This window comes from Rhizophagus irregularis, chromosome 18 (assembly GCF_026210795.1).
Source record: "Rhizophagus irregularis chromosome 18, complete sequence".
Lineage (NCBI taxonomy): Eukaryota > Fungi > Glomeromycota > Glomeromycetes > Glomerales > Glomeraceae > Rhizophagus > Rhizophagus irregularis.
The window spans coordinates 2992096-3011737 of NC_089446.1; the positions used below are offsets into that span (position 1 = coordinate 2992096).

The 19642-nt window shown below is 27.1% G+C and overlaps 6 protein-coding genes across 6 annotated transcripts; 2 read left to right on the forward strand and 4 right to left on the reverse strand.

The window, feature by feature from the left end:
• Positions 1-445: 445 nt before the first annotated feature.
• On the reverse strand, positions 446-1171 carry OCT59_010265 (uncharacterized protein; the record flags this gene model as incomplete). The annotated part of the gene is made up of 2 exons (XM_066132901.1): positions 446-829; positions 923-1171. The coding sequence occupies 2 exons, from the start codon at positions 1169-1171 to the stop codon at positions 446-448; spliced, it is 633 nt and encodes a 210-aa protein (XP_066000502.1).
• A 3079-nt stretch (positions 1172-4250) lies between these two features.
• Positions 4251-6173, reverse strand: OCT59_010266 (uncharacterized protein; the record flags this gene model as incomplete). Its single annotated transcript, XM_025310334.2, has 8 exons — positions 4251-4684; positions 4752-4821; positions 4911-4920; positions 5022-5109; positions 5177-5291; positions 5354-5490; positions 5570-5875; positions 5972-6173. 8 exons carry the CDS (start codon positions 6171-6173, stop codon positions 4251-4253), a joined length of 1362 nt encoding a protein of 453 aa, XP_025183421.2.
• A 450-nt stretch (positions 6174-6623) lies between these two features.
• OCT59_010267 (uncharacterized protein) lies at positions 6624-8319 on the forward strand (the record flags this gene model as incomplete). Its single annotated transcript, XM_025324999.2, has 7 exons — positions 6624-7325; positions 7397-7438; positions 7504-7567; positions 7646-7849; positions 7931-8127; positions 8188-8203; positions 8294-8319. The coding sequence occupies 7 exons, from the start codon at positions 6624-6626 to the stop codon at positions 8317-8319; spliced, it is 1251 nt and encodes a 416-aa protein (XP_025183420.2).
• A 3661-nt stretch (positions 8320-11980) lies between these two features.
• Positions 11981-13848, reverse strand: OCT59_010268 (uncharacterized protein; the record flags this gene model as incomplete). The annotated part of the gene is made up of 9 exons (XM_066132903.1): positions 11981-12408; positions 12484-12553; positions 12632-12641; positions 12730-12829; positions 12896-13010; positions 13085-13176; positions 13243-13443; positions 13517-13573; positions 13653-13848. The coding sequence occupies 9 exons, from the start codon at positions 13846-13848 to the stop codon at positions 11981-11983; spliced, it is 1269 nt and encodes a 422-aa protein (XP_066000503.1).
• A 365-nt stretch (positions 13849-14213) lies between these two features.
• OCT59_010269 (uncharacterized protein) lies at positions 14214-15894 on the forward strand (the record flags this gene model as incomplete). The annotated part of the gene is made up of 5 exons (XM_025324998.2): positions 14214-14909; positions 14986-15027; positions 15104-15167; positions 15251-15457; positions 15527-15894. 5 exons carry the CDS (start codon positions 14214-14216, stop codon positions 15892-15894), a joined length of 1377 nt encoding a protein of 458 aa, XP_025183418.2.
• Positions 15895-17556: 1662 nt separating this feature from the next.
• Positions 17557-19478, reverse strand: OCT59_010270 (uncharacterized protein; the record flags this gene model as incomplete). Its single annotated transcript, XM_066132904.1, has 9 exons — positions 17557-18005; positions 18077-18146; positions 18229-18238; positions 18338-18437; positions 18505-18619; positions 18694-18785; positions 18852-19064; positions 19151-19207; positions 19286-19478. The coding sequence occupies 9 exons, from the start codon at positions 19476-19478 to the stop codon at positions 17557-17559; spliced, it is 1299 nt and encodes a 432-aa protein (XP_066000504.1).
• Between the last annotated feature and the right edge of the window lie 164 nt (positions 19479-19642).

Here is a 19642-nt window from a genome sequence, read left to right on the forward strand (position 1 = left end):
ATTGTTTTAATTTTATTTATTATTTAAAAAAAAATACAATAAATTAAAAATTAATGTGAAAAATTTTATATATTTAATAAAGGAAAATAAGTTTAATGCAATCTCCGATACCTTTTTTGTTTATTATTAACTTTTTTATGCTCAGCAATTATATGGTTAAAAATATATATATATATATATTTTTAAAAAAGAATAAGAAAATAAATTTTATTATTTAAGTTTCACTAGAGGTTTCGTTTTGGGTCATGGTTGGAAGGGGGTTTTCTTGTAATGTGGATGCTAGTGATTGGCTTCGAGTCTTCCTGGTGGAAGATAGTTGTGAAAGTGTAACACGACCTCTTTTTAAACGTGGTGTAGATCCTCTTGGTGTACGAGGTGTGTTCCTTGAACTTGTTGACTCTTGGTTCAACCATGGTAGATTAATGGATTGAGCAGACGTATTAGGTCAGTTGCTAGAAATTAGTGATATATCATTTAATTTCAAGATATGTTTCCCAGGTATAGACTCTTCAGTTGTGCTGGTATCTATGATGGATTCTTGATAATAGAGTAGGCCTGATAAAATTGCCATCGTAGATCTCATGGTTTGATTGATAGAATTAGTTTTATTGGCCAAATAATTAATATTTGAATTATGTCTCATCTCTAACCAAAAATCCTTTGGTTCTCTATTTCCAAGATTTTCTTCCACGTGAAAGTCAAGAACAGATTCGTCACCTACATTTTTAACAGTTTGAGTGGTCAAACCCGTCACCATTATGTTTATGCCTACAGCTGGCATCATATCAAAATCAAGACTTGGCATAGGTTTAATTGATGTAGCGTTGACCTATTATTTCAATTTTTTCAAAATTAATAATTTGATACTAATTTTTATTTTATTTTAATTTTTGTTTTTTGAACTAAAAATAAGTAACATTACCGTGTACCATCCATTGCAGGCAATAAATTTACCTCTCAAGTAAATTACCTGGCCATTTTCAAATTCTTCAATTTGTGTATCAATTTCTTTATCCAATGGAACAAACGCTTTAATTTTTAGATATATGATTTTGGTTGGGTCTTCATCACTCAGTCTGGATATTCCAGTTATTTCTTTTATGCTATATTCCTTTGTCGACCTCTGGGTTGAATCGTGAATGTAGCATATCGTACTCAACTTTGCTGGCATTAGAGATATAGGAGGTAGAAAAGATATTGTAATTTTTTTTTTTTTAAGAATAAAACTGTATATTTGAAAAATATAAATATACGTTTTTTTTTTAAGTAAAAAAAAATATCAGAGTATTTATATACGAATATTCAATAGATGAAATGATAATCGGGTTTTAATTTGAAGAAAAAAAAATGCAAAATGTATGAATTTACGACATGAAATTTTTTTATTTTTATTTTAATTACATGAAATTTTTTTTTATTTAAAAAAATTAAAAAAAAAGACTTAAAAAAAATGTTTCAATTAAAATATAAGGAATTCTTTTATTAAAGTTTTTAAAAAAAATATGATAAAGAGTGGATTCTTTTTAATAATCATTCTTGCACTCCAGAATAAAGATTCATTTTTTTAAAAAAAAATTTTTATTTGATTTGATTAACTAAAGATCTATTTTTTTTTTTTTTCGATAATAAAATAAAGGAGTCTGATCGCCGCAAAAAAACCTATTTTAGGATTTTTTTTTTTAGAAGCACGAGTAATTTATGTAATATTGTAATTATTTAAGCCACATCATCCGAATCTTTCCTTTTTTTATATAGATAATATATAAAAATTTATATTATATCGTAAACAACTTATATATTTGGAAATAATTTATATTTTGATTAATGTAATATTTGTATTATAGCCACATCATCTGCCTTTTTGTAATTATTTATTTATTTATTTATACCTTTATGGAAATTAGAACAGTCAAATAAAAGTCTCGAAAAAAAATACCAGTTTTTTTACATGAATTTATTCGATTTATTTATTTATGTAAATGTAAAAATTATGAAATTATGAAATTTGATTGAGTAAATGAGTAAAAAAAAAGAGATAGGAAACAAATAAAGATCAGTTTTTTTTCTTTGATTTAAATTATTTTTTTTATGAATAAATAAATTTTATACTGTAAAATATATTGATTGATTGAGTAATGTGTAAAATTTTTATGAAGAAAAAATAATTTTTACGAAATATATTTTTCGTAATAATTTTCGTAATAAGTTAATTTTGAAAAATTTTTATGAAAAAAATAAATTTTATATTCAGTAATATATGGGTTTATTTATTTTTACATAAATTGACAAATTTTATATTATATAATACAGTATATATTGAGTAATACATAAAATTTTCTTTATTTTATTTTTTGTAAATATTGCATAATACATTGAGTAATTTTTTATATATGAAGATAATGAAGAAAATTTTTTTGATTTGTTGAATAAATTGATAAATTATATTGGGTATAAAATAAAATTTTTTTTTTTTGCGTAAGTAAATATTGCGTAATACGGAGAGTAACCCGAAATTTATTTTTTTTTTTAAAATGAAAAAAAATGAAGGAAAAAAAATATATATAGCCCATCGGTTCATAAGGAGGGAGGGTGATTATAGGGTTATTTATTACGACTACAGCAGGCTAGTGAGTACGGTTACGTTATTTGTCACACTATGTACTCACGTACTCACTAACATGTGATTACTGCGCCATTGCCTTATATAGTAATCCGCAGCAACACGTGATCATGTCACTTGCCTTATATAGTAATTCCGCAGCAAGTCACGTGGTAATGAGTACGTGAGTACGACACGTAATCACACGTAGTCGTACTCACTAGCCTGCTGTAGTCGTAATAAATAACAATTTACCGAGGGAGGGTGGGCGTTATACTCTTAGATTTAGGATTCATTATTCTTATTATTAAATCTATAATCTAAAATCTAAGATATTAAATTCGCAGGCAAACTTTTCGTGTTGATCACAACCAAAAAAGAGTATACTTTGCAAGTGTTTTGATGATCGTTTGACCGGGAGTCTATGGGGCACATTATTTTAAAAAATATAAAAAAAAATTGTACCACTATATTTCAGAGAGTACGACAGATTACCGAATAGGAAAAGGCCATTGTCTGTTTTTTACTCTACGATAAAAAAAGTTTTGAATTGAAAAGATTGTGATAAAAATACTTGACTAATCTAAAAAAGAAAGACAAATATCAAATAATCAATAATCTTAGAAAATTTTCATAAATATTGTACTTTAAAAATTTTGAAGAAAGTTTGCAAGAAAATACTGACCACAGTCTTAGAATATGAAAGATTACAAGAAAAGAATAGGACTAAATTGCAAAAATATCATAGTGATATTTAAAATACCTATTCACGAAAATTTTACATAAATTTATTAAATAAAGCTTACTTAGTTTTCTTTTATTATCTTATAGTAATGCAATGAAATAAATCAAATAGCAGTTCCCCCATTAATAGATCAATTTCTTGTTTTTAGTAAAAATGATAGACGTAAATAAATCGATAATTACGATTATTATTTATTAAAAGTACAATATGTTGCATAATTCTATTTTTATTATAAATTCAGAAAATCCTTTTTCTTTTATTATTACCTATTTAATTAGAATAAAGAAATTAGCATCTTCCATGAGCTTTTATTTTTCACATTGAGATAGGTTTTATTTTTTTTTCCCCTAAAGTTTATCTAGCTGTAAACTGTTGACCTTTCCTCTTTTTCTGCCACAGGCTTGCCTTTCTTTACATAATCTTTTTTACTTTGCTCAGGTACCTCAATTTTAAATATTTCCTGAAAAGAGCCATTTGGATTACAGCATTAAAATACTTTACATTATATTTATAGAAAAGCTGATGCATAATATAGTACGAAAGAATGGCAGTTGCATTAGTATTATGGAATTTATGATTTATTATCAATATAATCAAATATTTTATTTTATGTCATTAAAAATTTATTATAACTTATGTTAAGGGATGGATACAGCCAAAAAATTACAAAAAAAAACGAAAAGAAGTCTTTTTTTTATCAGCATTGATTATTATTAATAAATTAATAAACAAAAATTTCAACGAAATGTAAAAAAAATGATTAAAAAAAAATTTATCTCTGATATTGAACTAAATAAAAAATTGATTGGTATAGTGTATCAGAGGTTTTCTTTGTTATTGTAGAATCCGAAACCGTAGAACATATTGAATTCGCACACCTCTTTTTATACCTCTTGATTGTTAAGACTATTCGTTCATATTTTGTACCTCTTGATTGTTGAGATTATTCGGTCCTTCGCTCGTATTTTGTACCTCTTGACTGTTGAGATTATTTGGTCCTTCACTCATATTTTGTACCGCTTGATTGTTAAGACTATTCGGTCCTTCAGTTGTATTTTGTATCTCTTGATTAGAACTAACTGATCTATTCTGAATATTATCTAAATAATTTACATCAACTACATATTCTCGTAAAAATAATTCTAAACTATCAATTCTTGATTGTAATAATGGTATTAATTCAATTTTTTCATCTAATGAAAGATCGTGATTTGCATCGGTATATGATTTATCATAAAATGGAATTATTGGGAGAGTTTCTTTAAGTTTTCTTCGTGTTAAGCGAGAAAATCCATAACAATAAGATTGAACGATACCCCATGGTCGTATTGTGTCTGCGCCTATAAAGAAAAATAAAAGTTTACATATTATATATTTAATTATTTATTACAAGAAATTTTAGCTTACCAAAAAGCAATGAATACATTGCTGCCGCTAATCCCCACGCACCACCTAATAAACCCATACCACTTAAGTACTGTATATGAAATAAATATTCATTTTAATTAATATTGTAAATGGAAGAATCCTTAAAGTATTTTATTAGTAAGATAAAATAACTCTCACCGTATGTGTTCTTTTCATAAATGAAGAGATTATTAATATTTATTACAGTTATAATTAGAAGCTAATAAAGTAATGAAATACGCATAATCTGATTATAATTATGATACACACCTAATTTCTCTGTCTATTTGAATGATAGCACCCTTGGGCGTTATACTCATCATCACCATATTATTTGAAGTTCCATTAGGTAATGGTACTATAAAATTATTATTATTAAATTTAAAGTTTTTTAAAAATTAATTTAATTTAAATATAAGCCTTACATAAAGTAGATTCAATATATGATTGTGTCTCATATTTAGAAGGAATACCAAAATCATTCATCCAACTTGGTACTATAACCTCCTTAATTCTACGTTTAAACTCAAATTGGTAGTTCTACAAAAAGTAAAGAATTCGTTAAAATCTGACTTTATAATAATTTAAATGATACTATATACCTGATTTAGCGCCAAATTATATAAGTTCATCATAGCAACAGAATCATTAAAACCTAAACTTGTTCCCAAATCTTTTTGATTAGAAATTATTTCATCAATTTTGTTGTCACTAATATAACTAATAGGCGTTTCATAACCTAAATTTGTTTATAGAATTTATGAATGAATACTTTATATTAAAATTCAAATTATAAAATTCTTTTAATTGGCTTTTACCTGAATCAAAAGCAACTATTTGAATCAATGCTTGATTACTAGCAGATGTGTAATTAGTATCAAGTACAATAAGACCTATAACTACAGAACCCGTCAAAGTATGATCACTTGATTTATTAAAAGTATAAAAGAAGGTATCTTTTGATGGTTGATAAGTTCCAAAATAGGCTTGGGATGGCCCACGTTTTTCATCAGGGTGAGTCATATCCGAAATACAATTTACCATTGAAGATTTAAAATCTTGAGTATAATGTTCTTCAATACAACCTGCTATAGTGAAATTATATTCGGATTTAAAAATAAAACCTAAAAATTTTATAATATTTAATATTGATTCACGCGATAATTGCCAACAAAAAAAAAAATATATATATATATTATCAAAGTGAATTCATCAATTACTTGGAGGACGAATAGGGAGATTATCATCAGAAATATGAAAAGAAGTTCTGATAATTGGAGCATCTTGTTGTATATCAATTAATATAATAGCTAGATAACCTGCTAAGCAAGCTACAAGTATAATCATCATAAAAAGTTTTAGTAATAAGAGAATTCTAGGTTCAGTATGACGATATCCACGAAATAAATCTGCTAAATTCATATTTGAAAGTAATAATTTTTTTTATTTGGGCGAAATTTATAATCGAGAGATTAAATCTAAAAAACAAATTGATGTAAAAAATAAATATCACTTTTTCTCGCATCTTTATATTGTTTCGTTCATATATATATTTATATATCTATATAAGAATTTTGAATTTATACAACATAATGTATATGCATGTAAAATTTACATTTGGTTAGATTACTTAGATATACAACACGAAATTCCTTTTTTATATAATCGATAATTGTGGCTGTGAGAGCATATATAATAGCTATTTTTATCACAATTTAATCATCTTGTAAAACGATACCGGATCTTCAGTACATATTAATGAAAATAATGAGAAAGGAAATTTAAAAATGAAGGATGTGCAACTAAATGTATATCAAAATCCTTTGTTCAGTTCGTACCATCAATTTTTTAGTTTTTAACCTAAAGTCAACAATGTTGTATAGGAAATTAATTCATTATTCGATATTTATTATATTAAGCCAACTATTTAACATAATAATAGTATACGGACAGGAATATATACCAGGATCTCGAATAAAGCATACAGCAGTTTTCGTTAAACCTGAACTTAAAATATATTATATAGGAGGAAATAATCCTGACAATTTAAAACAAAATCCTGAAAGTGACATCTTTTATCTTGATATTATTAATACTACTAAAAATTTTTTCTCATCATGGGTAAATTTAAAAAGTCAAGGAGTAAAATTACCTCATACTTTCTCTCATACTGCTAATATTGGAGGCGCTAATCAAGATTCAGTATATATTATAGGAGGTGCACATTGGAATGAAAATAATACTAATTTTTTATATAGATTTGATACTAAAACAAATGAATTAAGTGTACCAGTAATTGAAGGAAAAGCTCCACAATCACGTATAGAAATGAATTCTGTTAGTAATGAAGGAAAAATTTATATATTTGGTGGACGAACGTATACTTTGAACGAGTCAGTTTCAATTTATGTTAATCAATTTGATATATTGGATACTATTAATTTGAATTGGCAAGTTGGTAGTTTAGTTAACTCTCCTGTTGCATTATCCGGTTATACGGCAACATTAGTTAATGGAATTATTTATTATATTGGAGGTAGATCACAACAATATGTTTTTTCTCCAATGACTGAGGTATAGTATGTAAATAATTAAATTATTTAGAATTTATTATGCTCAATATTTTAAAATATTTGTTATTAAAGATTTTTACATATGACATTATCGGTAATAAATGGTCTTTAAAGGTTGGTAATACAATACAAAGTTTAATATAATTGTTTTAACTGATAACAAAATAATTCATTTTCAGAAAGCTACAACTGCGGATATAGAAACTATGCCAGGATCTAGAACTGGACATTCAGCTGTCTCGTGTAATTTATTTATTATTATTATTCTTTTTTTTCTCTTTCTCTTCAAAACATAAAAGTATTTCTTCTTTTTTTTATTAGTTGATGGCAAAATTTTTGTATATGGAGGATCGTACTTTAACGGTGATACATCATATGATATGCCAGCTAAAAAGACATTCGTTATGTTAGATACAGTTAATTTAGTATGGTCAATACCCCCACTTAATGATACAAATGTACCAGAACTTGCCTATCATACTGCTACGTTATTAGCAGATACATCTGCTATGATACTCACTTTTGGTAAGTTATTCTTTGTTTTTAATAGTATAATATATACAGACATCCGTTTTTACTTAATTTATTGTTATTTTTTTTTCTTAGGAAATCTTATGAGCGTACCAATTAAAAGTGACAATTTAATTTATTTATTTTATTTAGATGATCCTAATTTTAGATGGTATAAAATAACACCACCACCAATTTTATTGCCAAAACCATCGGATACTTCTAGTACACCAACTTCGACAGAGACATCCTCACCAGATAAATTGGTGATTGTTAGTGTATCAGTTGGATTAGTTGCGGTTGTTTTAACAATATGTGTAGTATATTATAGGTACAAAAAGGGAAAAAGTTAGATGAAAATGGATAAAGGTAATGATCAAGGTGAATTTAACGAAGTTGGGATTCAAATTATATAAATTTTTTTGCAAGTATAATAACTAATTATATATTGATTTACAGAAATTTATTTATCCCCGTCTACTTGAATATTTAATATCGCCCTTAAAAATCCGTGTTTTACTAACTTTGAGTACTTTGCATAAAAAACGTGACAATTAGCAAGTACCCCCGATATAAGTAAATGTATCTGATAATATTTTATTATAAAAAATAAACAAAGTTAAAAATAAATGTATTGAAAATAAAAATATATTGTTCTTAATTTATTTTTATTTTTTCTAAATTTAAAATCATTAGTTTTGTTATCTCCGAGAAAATCCGAGAAATCGCATTTCACATGTTGCATATCTGATATGAATATGTTGACTCCAAATGTGACTCATAACTGCGGCTTAATTATCTGACTCGAATATATCATGTGATTCGAATATAATTATTACGAGTCTCGGGCAAAATGGACTTTAAATTAACTTTCTTATGCTTTTTTTAAATAGTTTATTTATTTAAAAAGAATATTAATTACCTAATGTAAGAGTCTAAGAGATTTAGTAAGTTTGAAAATCACATGAGAGATTCGAATAATAATTGAGATGTTCGAATTTACACTTCAAATATTTTCAGATATTCGAATCTCATTATGACTTCAAACGGAAGTTCTACAAGGTACAAAATACGCAATTTAATAAATGTATTAGTTCGTTACAGTGCACGAAAAAAAATTCAATCATTCGGCTAAATTATTTTTTATATATATAGTTATCTATTAAAGTATTAATAATTAAAGTTCATTGGCAATCAATTACCTAAAAGTTTCCCCTTATTATAGAAACAATGTACTATTTTATGTAAAACTATCGTTATTGCTGAGGATTGTTACTCATCTGTAGTGGAAACTGTGTAAACATTGAATTCAAATTTTTATTATTAAAGCTTCCTCTCTCATATTTTATCACTTGATTGTTAAGATTATTCATGGTATCAGTTGTAGAATTTAAAGTCGCTCTAGAATTCTAAACCATCAATTCTTAATCATCCTTCTCAGCTAATGAAAGAGCGTAATTTGAAGTATCAGTAGATGACGTATCAAAGCTCGAAGGTTTTTTTGTTAAGCGAGAAAATCCGCAGTAATACAATTGTACAATTCCCCATGATCGTAATGTGTCCGCCTATAAAGAAATAAAGGCTTATTACCGTTGAAGAAGGCCTCAATGTTGACTACTGCACGGCTATATAATGTACAAACATATTATTGTTTTTTTGATATTAATGAGAACATTCTAATAACATCTTTCATTCTTATTTGTTAAAGGATTGCTAGGATAATTTACTCCATTACTAATATAAAAATATATTGCCCTAAATTTATTTTTAAATAAAGTATTAATTTGTTATCTGGGAAGAATAATGTTCAAGTGAAAATGAATTTCTTGAAGGAACACCTATATTCCGAGAAAATTCATTAGTCCGAAGTGTAACGAAGGACTATATACTTATGATGATATCATGTCCGTTTATAGCTGTTGCGTGTGGGTCTGGTTTCCATGCAAAATATTTCGGAAGTTGAGCATTCAGATGGTTCGCGAAAAGGTCTATCCCCACAGACGATTAAGGTATTGAAAAATGACCGGATTTAGTTATTCCGCTCATCCCAGGAACTGAACCTATTCCTTAGCGTGCTTAATACCGGTTTCCGTTTTCATAGTTATTATCATGTTGATAAGTCACGGGAAAAATCGGCCAGCTTTAGGACATGATTCATTGATTCAGCCAAAAATTAGCCATGCAGATTTTGAGTCTTGTCATGTGCATTATATATTGTATCACGTGGGGTATTTATACTATACATGTAGCCGAAACTTGCCGAAAACATGGCCGAATCCGAAAGTACCGAAATCTGAAACGAAACTCTGGCCGAAACTTGAGATCAATGTCCGAAACTATTTTATAATTCTGGCCAAATTTTTTAGTGCTGGCCAGAACCATATATCACGTGACGCCTGATAAAAGCTTAGTGAAATTTTGTGTTACATTAATGTTACACTAAATTTCATAATGCGAGCCAAAATGCATAATGCCGGCCAGAATATTTCGGCCCAACTTTCAACTTTCGGCTGGAGTTTCGTTTTGGAATGATTGGCCGAAGACCGAATCCTGAAATTATTCCGAAATTGCTGAGTTTCGGCAACATGTATAATATATACACTATAACTCTATTAGGCTATAACACATCATTTAATCTCTTGATGTTTTATTACTAACATACAAGTACGGTAAAAATTAGAAAAATACAAATAGTATATAATAACTATGCTTCAAAAAATTTTATCCGAATGTTTCCGTCCGTATCGGCAAAATTTTCTAATCAGACGAATAATTTCCATGATTTGACCGAGAATACGTTATACATTTACGGAACGTTGCGAAACTTATTTTTTAGAATAACTTTTTATGGGCATATACTATTGATGGCTATTTCGCCTAATACACAACAGCTTCATGTAATAATTTAGGTATGATATTTTATGGAAAATAATTATTGTGAATTTTTGTAACACAAATCAGCCCTTACACATGCAAACAAAAAATGAAACTAAGAAAAATATTTCATGAACTATACTTTATTAGCAATTACCGTTCTAATTATAATACGACGAACAATTATTTACAGTACACGAAAAAAAAACACTTATTTAGGGTATTTGCTTTGAGAAACTATAAACTAGTTTAACAGTTTATTAATCTGCCAATCATTCGGCTAAACCAATTTTAATGAGAAATGAATGGCTTTTAAAATGTACAAAAATATTTAACGGTATTAATTAATAGTTCTCCATAAATTAGTTATCCACCATCATAATTGAAAAGTTATAAATTATTCAAATAAAGTAACAATCATTTTATGTGAGCCTACCAAATCTACCACCTGCAGCACTCTAAGGCAGCGAAAGTAGAAAAAACAATGTCGCACAGAAAGTGGGAAATCATTCCTCAACTTTTGATGTACAACAACACAACAAAATCGGCGACTACCCGCACATCGAATAAGATTCAAGTTCATGCGACATACTGATGGTCTGATCCGATCTCTGTACGCCGAATTGCCAAATCAAGGTATATTGAATTTTGCTAATGTTCATTCGTAATTTTTTATTCGATTGCACAGTAACGAAATAAATATTTTATTTATAAATCACAACAATCTAGTTAAATCATAATATGGATTACAATTGCGTGAGTTTTTATTATTAATGAAGCATGTTTAAAATTTATATAACAATTATGTTCACATACATGCAACACCTATTATATTATATAAGATCGTCAGAAAATGTGGTACACGAAGGGTCAGTGAATAATTTTGATTAATATATAGTAGATTATTAAAAACTAGATATACAGTATAAGTTTTATTTTATTTTTATTTATTAATGAATTAGTTTACTATTTCTAAATGAGTTGTTAGCCGAATAATAATAGATTACAATTACACAATGTAACATCATGCATGAGTTTCGTTTGTATCATAAAATATTCGTGCATTAAATATAAGCAAATTCGGTATCCCGAAAATGCTGTGTTACTGGTTATAAATCTTTCGAAATTAGATAATAATACATACGAATTAAGTTAAGGTTAAGGAACAATTGTACAAAATAACGTATTAAACTGCTTATATTAATTAAATTTGTAATTTTTAATTATTTTGAATATAAGTGATACAAATTCGTTCACATTTAAATTTGCAAATCAGTCGTACTTGACCGTAATGGAATCATTAACCAAACCTTCTTGTTGTTGCGTAACAGTAGATTCCGTAAAGTGCGTTGTTGAATTCGCATTTAGATTATCAAACTCTTCTTTCATATTTTGTGCCTCTTGGTTAGTTGTAGAATCCGAAATCGTTTTAGGCCTAATTACTAATCTATCCTGAATACCATCTAAATAATGTACGTTAACAACATATTCTCGTAAAAATAATTCTAAACTATTAATTCTTAATTCAGTCTGTTCGTCTGAAGAAAGTTCGTGATATGGAGGATATTTTTTAAAATTTTTATATGATGTGTCAGAAAATGGAATTATTGGGAAGATTTTATTAAGTTTTTTTTGTGTAAATCGAGAAATTCCGCAGCAATATGATTGTACGGCTCCCCATGGTCGTAACGTATCAGCACCTACAAAATTAAAATTTCAAAATTATATTTTATAATTATATTTATTTCTTAATAAAATAAGTGAATAAAACTTACCAAAAAGAAATGCGTATAGTGCTGCTATTAATCCCCATGCACCACCTATTAAACCCAGTCCACTTAAGTACTAAATAGAATCGAATTTGATTCATTTTTTTTTTTTCATAGTAAGAAAAAAGTTCCTCAATATTATAAAAGTACTTACTGTCTTTGATCTTTTTATTAATTAAATATATAAGTTGTTTTTAGTTAATAACTGAAATAATAAAGAATTATTTAATAATGACTATAATATTTACAAACCTAACTTCTTTTTCTACTCGAATGACATTTTTGCTCTTAGGTTTTATATTAAAAGATATTAAACTACCCTCCGTCGACTTATATAACAACGGTCCTCCAACTAAAGAAAATAAGAATAAATAGTAAAATATAATATTATTAGAATTAATAAAATAATATGACTTACGTAAAGCTGATTCAATATTCGATTGCTGTTCATAAGTTGGAGGAACCCCAAAATCGTTCATCCAATTTGGTTTCATTGATTCTCTAATCACACGAGAATATGAAAAATCGTAAAACTACGAAAAAAGACTTGTTAGTAATCTCTCATAAATAATATTTCATGCTTAATATTAAAGAAAATTCCAAACACCTGAGCTGGCTTTATTTTATACTTATTCAAATTATAAATTGAATCGTCATATGCAGTCATTTCTTTCAATAACTTAAGATATATATCATATTCTATGATAATACAAAAAACTATTAAATATTTATATATGAAATTTCGAATATAAATTTTAATAATACCTGAATCAAAAGCAGATACGTTTATTTCTTGGTCTGTATTGGGATTAAAATCTTCGCTAGTAGTTAATATTAAAGTTAAACCCGTTAATGAATCATTAAATAAAACATTTGGTGATGGGTTATAAACTCTATAATAAATTCCATTCTGATAAGCTGTTACTTCTGAGTCTTCTGGTGAACATTTAACTGTCGTATTAGCAACTAATGAAAAAGAAATGTACAAATTAATTAAATTCATTTTAATTATATTTCTTTCCCTCTTAAAAACACTTACAATAAATTTGAATACACGTTGAGATGCTGAAATTGTAAGAAGCAAAAAAATACACAGCTACCAATTTATAAAAATATTTCAATGTAAAATTTATAAATTAATTAAAAAAAACGTAGAAAAAAATTTCTTAATTTACTCGGAGGAGGAATAGCATCAACATTAATATAAGAAGTTTTGATAATTAGACCGTCATCTTGTTTTACATCAATTATTACAACGACGAGATAACCTGTCAAACAAGCCATAAGAATAGTCATTGTAAAGAGTTTTAATCCCAAGAGGATTGTAGGCTCGCTACGACGATGTCTATACAATAAATCTATTAAATTCATGATTTTGTAAAATTTATTTTACGTGCATAAGAATTTTTCAATTTTACGATTATATTTAAATTCCAATTCCTCTAATTTGTTTTGTGTAATATTAACCAATTTGAAAAAAACAAACAGTAATACGGGTAATATTATATAATGACGATCAACGAATACTTTCTAAAAAGGGTAATATTATAATAATGAAATATGGAGTGCATGAATAAACACGACATTAATGCAACGTAAAAGATTATAATATAAAAAGAATTTTCAATAACTTAATTTACAAATTTTAGAAGGTTCTACCGAAAATTTTTTTTATATTAAAAAAGAATAAATTCACCAACACACTAACGCTACCGTATTATTACACTTATTGTCAAATGATGTATAAAAGTCTAAATCATCATTATCATCATTTGATACTCATCATAATATTATGTATATTAAATGTATATGGTCAATTTGTGCCAGAATCTCGAGTGGGGCATTCGGCAGTTTACGTTGAATCTGAACGTAGAATATATTATATAGGAGGATTTAAATCAATACCAACAGAACCGGAAACTATGAGTGACTTTTTTTATCTTGATGTTAATATACCAAACTTATCAAATTTAAATTATTTAACATTTTCAGATTTAAAAAGTCAAGTGAACTTACCATTATCAATATTTCATATTTCTGAATTAGGAGGTGTTAATAAAGATTTGATATTTATTTTAGAAGGTGTACATTGGAATGATTCAGAAACAAATTACATTTATAGTTTTAATACTAAAACAAATGAATTAAGTGTGCCTATAGTTCAAGGAAAGGTTCCACCAACACGTAAAGGAATTTCTTCTGTCATCTATGAAGGAAAAATCTATTTATTTGGTGGTCATAATGGTGCTGACGTTGATGCTTTATATTATAATAATTTTGATGTTTTTGATACAATTAATTTAAATTGGCAAGTTGGTAGCTTAATTAATTCTCCAGTTACCAGAACCTTATATTCGGCTATATTAGTTAATGGGATTATTTATTACATTGGCGGTAAAACACAAGTTAACGTTTATACTCCATTAACCGAGGTATATGTTGCGTTGCCTACCCGATATTTTAAATATGATTAATTTTAATTTTGATTTGTTCATCACTTAATCATAGATCTATCAATATGACGTTGTAGGAAATACATGGTCTTTAAAGGTTAGTGAAAATATATCTTAAACCCACTAAACCAGTCGAACATAATTTAATTAAAAAAAAAAAATTTTTTTTCTAGAAAGCTACGGCTGCAGATCCAATGATTATGCCAGGTTCTAGAGCTGGCCATACTTCCATTTTAAGTAAATATTTTTTGACTAAGTCATTTAGAACTTAGAAGTCATTTGGCTAGTATAAATGTCTTAAATTTTTACTTTTTATATAGTGGACGGAAAAATTATCATATATGGGGGATTTTTTTCTTCTGATGTTACACCATATAATTTACCAGCTAAAGAAACGATCGCGATGTTGGATGTTAATACATTAGTATGGTCAATACCAGCATTTGATCTTAGGGAAAATAATCCAATTCCAAAACTTGCTTTTCATACTGCTACAGCGGTGAATACAATTATGTTTATCGCTTTTGGTAAGTTTATTCTTTTTAAATAATCTCTTTTACAATTTTCTAATCTATAATTTATATTCACTTTTTTAGGAAATTTTACGGACAAACCAAATAGGATTGATCAAACCAATAAAATAATTTATGCATTTTTATTTGGTAAATCACAAATTTCATCGTATCCTCTCTTGGTATTTGGACAAACTAATGAAACACAACTACAACTTCCAACTTCTACAAATACCAATATAAACCCACAACAATCTTTATTAAGTAAAGTGGTGATTATTGGTATATCAATTGGTTCAGTATCAATTGTTTTAATAATACTCGCAGCATTATCAATAGCTTATAAACGTGCGAAGAAAAATAAATTACAATTGGGTGTACCTAATGATCAGAACTCTTTAAATGGAGTTCAAATTAATGATGATAAGTATCATTCTGAATATCAAAAATAACAGCATTCTACTTTAATTGAATCTTCATAAAAAAAAACTTACTATATTATATATATATACATAGTGTATGTATTTTTATTATTAGTTTTTTTTTTATATTTAATAAAGATTTTGTTGATCTCGCAATTTTAATTAGACAAAAATTTTATATATAAAACAACTATCAAATAAAATTAATTTGATTCCATTATGTTAATAACCAAGTAGTTTAGATTGTGAAACGCTCCGTTGGTTAAATGTATTTAAAGAAAAAAACGAAATATAAAGATTCTTAAGAAAACATGAAATATTCAGATATTAGTCGTACTTGACTGTCGTGTTAATGAAAAGAATTTATTGAGAATAATCAATATATTCTGAGAAAATTGCATTCATTTCCTTTACTTCAATCAGTTTAAGATTTAGAGTTAGCGATATATTAAAATACTGGATAATGAAACGGTCAAATTCAAAATGTTTAAATTTAGCTTTAATTCTAAAAACATGAAGATCCATCTTGTATGACCTTTTGATTCTATTACTGGATAGTGGAGGTTAAGCAAAAAAACATAAATAACAATTACAATAATTTCGTTGTCCAATTAGAAAATATCTGTGATGTATCCTTATAAAAATTTGTTTTTTTGTAAAATTCCGTCTCATTTACGGAATAAATACGGAATAACTTTTTTATGAGGTGCATAGGGGTGGTAATTACTTGAGACTATTGTTGACTGTCCCGTTTATTTCTTTCCATTAAAATCTTTATAACACGGACCAGCCTCTATGCATGTAAATTAATAACAAATAAAAATATAGAATAATTATTCGGCGCAAAGTGCTGAATAACTGCTATATCGGTAAATCAAATTTGATTGGTCTCCGCAAGAGCCCGAGATCAAATGATCAAATTTTGATTCCCCCGTAGGTTATTTGTGTTATTTGCTTTGAGAAATCATAAACTTAATTTTAAAGCCAAAGACCAGTCAATCATTTAACTAACCTGTTTTATGCAATTGTCGCGGAATAATTTAATTTGACGATTATTATCTATTATTATAATTGAAAATTTTATAAAAAAAAATAATTTATTTATTTAAGAAGCAAACATTTTTATTTGCAGCACCTTTTAGATATTACTTGTTCTCCTAAATAGAAAAAACAATGTCGCACAGAAAACGATAATCATGCCCAGACGCAAAAGTGTCGGACTTGACCTCCGGATACACAGGATACACAATCGGTAAATGCATATTGAATAAGATTCAAGTTTATTACAAGAATTGATGTACTTACACATTCTTTAAAAGATCAGTTTGTTTATTAGCGTGATTAATGAGTCTACAATTGCACCACGTAATAATTGTAATATCAAGTATATATGAGTTTGCATTGTCAGACGATTAAAATAATAAACAATTTGGCATCCCAGTGTTACTGGTTAGGTCAATGACACGTAATATTTTAGGGAGTGGGTAAAGAAAGGTCTTAATATATATAGTGTAACATAAGATTTTATATATTAAGGATGAATATTACGTAATAAATGTCTACAGATATTTTATTTTAAGAGATTATACATATGAATTATTAAGTTAAGGTTAAGGAACAATTGTATTAAACTGTTTATTTTTAATTACTAGATAACAATTATTAATTCTATTTCATTATGTTAGTAACAATCTAGTCGTACTTAACCGAAGTGAAATTATTAGATGTTGAATTTTGAGTGAAATTTGGTGGAACAAAACCTTCTTGTTGCTGCGTAACAGTAGATTCCGTAGAGTGCGTTGTATTCGTATTTATATTGTCAAACTCTTCTTTCATATTTTGTGCCTCTTGGTCATTAATAGTGTTAGTTGTAGAATTCAGAGTCGTTTTACGAATACCATCTAAATAATGTACATCAACAACATATTCTTGTAAAAATAATTCTAACCCACTAATTCTTAATTCATTCCGTTCAGCTAAAGAAAGTTCGCGATCTGGAGAATAATTTTTAAAATTATCATTATGTGTTGTATCAAAAAATGGAATTATTGGGAGAGCATCTTTAAGTTTTTTCTGTGTTGATCGAGAAAATCCGCAGCAATATGATTGCACGGCTCCCCATGGTCGTAACGTATTCGCACCTGTAAATTAATTAAATAATTTTAAATTATATTTGTTTTTTTTAAAAAAAAAATGAGTAAATAAAGTTTACCAAAAAGAAATGCGTATACTGCTGCCATTAATCCCCATGCACCACCTATCAAACCCAGTCCACTTAAGTACTATATAGAATCGAATTTACGAATTTGATTAATTCTTTTTCATAGTTATAAAAAAGATCCTCAATATTATAAAAGTACTTACTGTCTTTGATCTTTTTATTAATTAGAATATACAGTATAATTTGTTTTTTTAGTTAGTAACCGAAACAAAGAACTATTTAATTATGACTATAATAATATCATATACAAACCTAACTTCTTTATCTATTCGAATGACATTTTTGCTCTTAGGTTGTATTATAAATGAAATTAAAGAACTATCTGTCGAATTATATGGTGATGGCCCTCCAACTAGAGAAAAGTAATAATAAATAGTAAATATTTAATAAAATTTAATTAATAAAATAATATGACTTACGTAAAGTTGATTCAATATTTGATTTCTGTTCATAGGTTGGAGGAACACCAAAATCATTCATCCAATTTGGTTTTATTAATTCTCTAATTACACGAGAATATGTAAAATCGTAAATCTACGGAAAAAAAGGCTTGTTAGTAACTTTCCAATAAATACTCTACTCTTTATATTAAAGAAAATTCCAAATACCTGAGATGGCTCTACTGAATACCTATTCAATGTAAGAATTGAATTGTCATACACAGATAATTCACTCAAATTTTTATAATATATATCATATTCTACATTAAAAAAATTTTATTAAATACTTTTTTTTATATGAATTTCGAAAATCTTTTTGACCATACCTGAATCAAAAGCATGTAAGGTCATTTCCTGTGTTATACCGGGTGTAAAATCCTCGTTAATAGTCAATATTAAAAGCAAACTTTTCATTAAATCATTAAATAAAACATTTGGTGATGGGGTATAAACTCCAAAATAAGCTTTGGTTGTCTCATCGTAATAAACTTTTGTGTCTTCCAGCGAACATTCAACTGCACGTATATTCCCATCGACGACTAATGGAGAAAATATGCAAATTAATTAAATTCATTTTAATTATAGGAAAGGGAACTTTTCTTTCCCTCTTTTAAAAAATACTTACAATAAAATTGATGACAGCTTGTGATGCTGAAATTGTAGCTAGCAAGAAAATGCATGCCTGTCAATTTTTTAAATATGTTACGATGTTAAGTTTATAAATTTAGTTAAAAAAATTAGAAAAAAATTCTTTATTTACCCGGAAGAGGAACGGCATCAACATTATTAAAAGAAGTTGCGATAATTGGAGAATCTTGTTTTACATCAATTATTACAACGACGAGATAACCTGTCAAGCAAGCCATAAGAATAATCATTGTAAAGAGTTTTAATCCTAAGAGGATTGTAGGCTCGCTACGACGATGTTTATACAATAAATCTATTAAATTCATGATTTTGTAAATTTTATTTTACGTGCGTAAAATTTTTCAATTTTACGATTATATTTTAAATTCCGTTAATTTGTTTGTGTAACATTAACTAATTTAGTGGAATTTAAAAAAAAAGTAATTCGGGAATGATGATTAACTAATACTTCCTAAAAATGGTAATATTA